The 4,660-nt window shown below is 31.1% G+C and overlaps 2 protein-coding genes across 2 annotated transcripts; both read right to left on the bottom strand.

The window, feature by feature from the left end:
• Positions 1–434: 434 nt before the first annotated feature.
• M431DRAFT_102123 (hypothetical protein) lies at positions 435–626 on the bottom strand (the record flags this gene model as incomplete). Its single annotated transcript, XM_024911391.1, has 1 exon — positions 435–626. A coding segment is annotated over one exon (192 nt), but the record flags the coding sequence as incomplete, so codon positions are not given.
• A 3,402-nt stretch (positions 627–4,028) lies between these two features.
• M431DRAFT_102126 (hypothetical protein) lies at positions 4,029–4,196 on the bottom strand (the record flags this gene model as incomplete). The annotated part of the gene is made up of 1 exon (XM_024911394.1): positions 4,029–4,196. A coding segment is annotated over one exon (168 nt), but the record flags the coding sequence as incomplete, so codon positions are not given.
• Between the last annotated feature and the right edge of the window lie 464 nt (positions 4,197–4,660).

Genomic DNA, 4,660 nt, shown 5'->3' with positions numbered 1-4,660 from the left:
ACAGTTAGCCTCGTTAAGCCTGTTCCTACTTATTTATTTAGGTTTATTATACTTTATTTACTTTTGCTAGGCTAAAAGGCCTTTGTTTTATATAGGGCTATAGGGGCGACGTAGGCCCTGGCTGCTATAGCTACTGTATTTAGCGGGGATTTTTTTTATATTTTATTTAAAGATTTTAGGAAGTTGGCTGCTTTAAGGGCTTTCCTTTTTATAATCCTGAGGTGTTTTTTAAAGAAGAGCCGTAAGTCTAGGTATATCCTTAGCTAATGGACTGAGTTTTAGGGGGCTATAGTTTTTCCTTTAAAGTTTACTCCTTTATTATATATTTAGGTTCTGGTCCTGTAGAAGTATATAAGTTTAGCTTTATCTAAGTTAAAGGAGACTGCGTTTTTATTTCCCTAATTTAGGGTATTTTCTAATTTTTATTAAAGTTTTTAAGTAGTTTTTTTAGTATTAGCCCCTATTACTATAATGCTAATGTTGTTTACGTATCTAAAGCAGGTGTTTAGGTTATTAAGCTTTAGGCTAGGGGAGAAGTAGAGTATAGAGATAATAGGGGAGATAGGGGACCTCTGTAGGGCTCTGTATTTTAGCTTTGTCTCCGGGAGGGTGGTCCTATAGTTGTTTTAAATAAAAGCCTTACGGTTACTTATAAAGGAGTTAATTTATTTTATAAAGAGGGGGGGCTATTTTTATTCCCTAAGTTTATATACTAGGCGGTTATATATAATAATATTAAATATACCGGAGATGTTAAGTATAAGGAGAGAGACGACGAGGCCCTGGGCTAGGGCGATTTTGGCGTTGTATAGTAAGTAGGTAATTAGGTCTATCGTAGACCTTTTTGGGAGAGCCCTGAAATATTGTTTATTTGTTTATTTGTTTATTTTATTATTAACGTCTACTAAGTAATCTAGTTACATAAGTCCTTATCTAGGCACTAGGACGGTAGGAGCCGCTGAGTTTAAATCGGGCGTTTGCTATATTTTAATATAATAAAGGAAATGGGGAAGTATTAATCTATTTTACGTATTTATTTTTATAGGGGGGGGGCCGTATAAGCTTATCTCCTCCACTAGCTTCTGGAAGTCCTTATACCCTCCGTTACTAAGGAGGTATTAAATATAGGTAGTTTTAAAGTATACCTCCTTTTCTAGTATATTAGGGAAGAAAGGGGCTACTATATAATACTTTATAAAGTACCCTTATATCCTTAGCTCCCTGTATTTATAAGTAGGCCTGGTATTATATTTAAATCTTTTACAATATTTTATAAAGTCTTTGTATTTAGACCTTTTAGCTAATAGCCTATATAGGATTAGGCATAGGAGATATAGCTCCAGGGGTATAAAGAGGGCTTTATAAAGGCCCTATCTACCGGTCTTATATAACTTTAGGTAGTTATTATTCTAGTTATTATCCTATATTTCCCTACGTTTCTTTTTCACCTACCTTTTAATAAAAATAATAGTAAAGTAGTTTCTTAAGTAGTAAGGGAGTTTTAAACCTTCCTTTATTAGTCGGTTGGCTTTTTTATTTTCTAATATATTTTTATAGCCTAGGACCTAGGCTACCTTTATAATTACCTATAGGAATAGTCTCTGGGCAATTTAGCATAGCCCTATATAGGCTCCTTAGGATAAGGTAGGGGTTAGCCTTAGTATTCTATCTACTACTGCTAAGTTATTTAAGAAAAGTAGAATCTTTTAGATATTTAGGTTTACAAGGGCGTGCGTTTTAGCTAGCTTTATAGCTTTAAAGGCGCCTACTGCCTCGGCGTTATAGACCTCTGCGTTAGCAAGGGGGCTACATACTATAGTTCTCTTAAAGTTATAATATATAACAGCTCCTTAGTTAGTATTACCTTATTTATTCTATAACTTATTTAAGTAAGTAAGGAGGGTAGACCTAGGGAGGCTATTAAATAGTTCTAGGTATTTTTCTGCTGCCTTTAACTTTAGTAGGCCTCTAAAGTCTAGGCCTACTTAAACTACTTTATTATTTTTAGTAAATAAGGAAGGTTAAATTATTTTCCCTACTAAGGCTATAGTATATTACAGTTAGGTAGGGGGAACCCTAGGGGGGAGTTTTTTATTAATATATCTACTGACCAGGTGGTTCCTATTTAGACCTACGAAGCGAGCTACTATACAGAGTCTAGTCTATACTACCTATACTAACGCCAGGGGGACTCCTAATTCTCTATATATAATAGAAAAGTTAGTTATCTTCTACATAAGGATAACTACTCTAGCTACTACTTTAAATAAAGATTCCAGGATTATAGTTAATTTTATTAAGCCTATTCCCACTTATCTATTTAGGTTTATTATACTCTATCTACTTTCGCTAGGCTAAAAAGCCTCCGTCCTATATAAGGCTATAGAAGTAATACAGGCCTTAGCTACTATAGCTACTACATCTAGCGGAGATCTTTTTTATATTTTATTTAAAAATCTTAGGAAATTAGCTACTTTAAGGGCTTTTTCCTTTATAATCCTAAGGTATTTTTTAAAAAAAAGCTATAAATTTAGGTATATCCTTAACTACTAGACTAAGTCCTAGGGGGCTATAGTCTTTCCTCTAAAGTCTACTCCTTCGTTATATATTTAAATTCTAATCTTATAAAAGTATATAAGTTCAGCCTTATCTAAGTTAAAGGAAACTATATTCTTATTACCCTAGTTTAAGGTATTTTCTAATTCCTACTAAAGCTTTTAGGTAGTTTCTTTAATATTAACCCCTACTGCTATAATATTAATATTATCTACGTATTTAAAGTAGGTATTAGGGTTATTAAGCTTTAGGCTAGGGGAAAAATAAAATATAAAGATAATAAAGGAAATAAAGGACCCCTATAGGGCTCTGTATTTTAACTTTATCTTTAGGAAGGTAGTCCTATAGCTGTTTTAAATAAAAGCCTTACGGTTGCTTATAAAAAAATCAACCTATTTTATAAAAAAAGGGGGCCACCCTTATTCCCTAAGTTTATATACTAGGCGGTTATATATAATAATATTAAATATATTAGAGATATTAAGTATAAGGAGGGAGACGATAAAACCTTAGGCTAGGGTAACTTTAGTATTATATAGCAGGTAGGTAACTAAGTTTATTATAAACCTTTTTAAGAAAACTTTAAAATATTATTTTAATAGTATTTTATATTCTATTACTAAGAGGGAGACTTTTCTAGCTAGAAGTTTCTTAAGGCCTTTGCCTATATAAGAAAATAGGGAGATAAGTCTATAGCCTTTATATATAATATATACCTTCTCTAGCTTCCTAGGTTTAAGGATAATAATAATCTCCGTACTTCAGAAGGGGAGTAGGTAGTATTCTATTATTAAATATCCGTAGAAAAGGTTAATTATATACTTACTAATAGTAGACTAGGTAAGCTATAGAAGGGTAACTAATATACTATTTACGCTAGGCGTAGTATTACCTAACTTTATTATAGCTTTCTTAGTCTTTAACTCTAATATTATTTAATTTTAGTAAATATTTTTATTAATAGGAAAGTCCTTTTTTTATAGGTCTAAGATATCCTCTTTTATTATCTTACGTTTAAGAAGCTTATCTTTAAAGAAAGTCGCTTTTTCTATAGGGTTTAAGATACTTTTATCCTTATTTATTAAAGAAAGTAGTTAAAAGCAGTCTATTACCTTATACTACTTAATTACTAACTAAATATTCCTAGTAGTACTAGCTTCTGCTATAATTTTATTTTAGTAAGCTTACTTACTATAGTATATAAAGTCTTTAAGGGTTTTACGGGCTCTTTTTTAAGTAGGGGAGCCGTCTACTGCTTTTTTATAGGCCTTATAGGCTACTTTATACTTTTCCAACTATTATAGTATACTATAGCCGTTTTAGTATCTAGTTTTACCGGCCCCCTTTATAGCTTATTTAATAAAATCCTATAGGGCTTTAGCGTATTTATTAAGGTTAATTTCTAACGGTATAGTTAGGTTAACTATAGGAAGGGTTTAAGTAAAGGAGTATATAAGTTAGCTAAAGTTTTCCTAGTATTTTAATAAAATATATTTTTTCCCTACCCCTAGGGTTATCTTAAGGGGCTTAAGTAGGTTTATAATTACTATATAGTAGTCCGACCTTATATTAAGGAAGTATTTAACTTTAGTTAACGCAGGGCAGTTTATAAAAACTAGGTTAATGTATTTTCCTAAGTGTTAGGTAGGTGTATTTATTAAAGCTAAGAGGAGATTATACTTTTCCGCCTATTCTATAATTTTATTACCTATTAGGTCTACGCCCCTGCTTAATTCCTAAAGTTAGTGTAAAGTATTAAAGTTACCTATAATAATTAAGTAGGGGGGGGGAGGGCTTTATTTAATAAAGGTTTTTATAGCTAAGTCTACTAAAGCCCTTTAGTAAATATTAATAATAGTATAATTATATACTTTTATTTAGTATATATATTTATCCTTTAGGCCTAGGGGAAAAAGTTATTTACTAAGGAGGTTTAGAAAAATTCTAATAAATATAAGAACTAAGGGTTTAGCGTCCCTTTAACTATTTAAGGGGTTATATACTTAATATTTAGGGTAATTTTTAATTTACCTTTTATTTAATACTTTATTTTATTAAGTATAAGGTTCCTAAATTAGTATAATATTATAACTACCTTCTTATA

Source organism: Trichoderma harzianum (assembly GCF_003025095.1).
Source record: "Trichoderma harzianum CBS 226.95 unplaced genomic scaffold M431scaffold_44, whole genome shotgun sequence".
Classification (NCBI taxonomy): Eukaryota; Fungi; Ascomycota; class Sordariomycetes; order Hypocreales; family Hypocreaceae; genus Trichoderma; species Trichoderma harzianum.
Note: the sequence above shows the minus strand (reverse complement) of the source record. Positions and strands in the feature narration are given on the sequence as shown.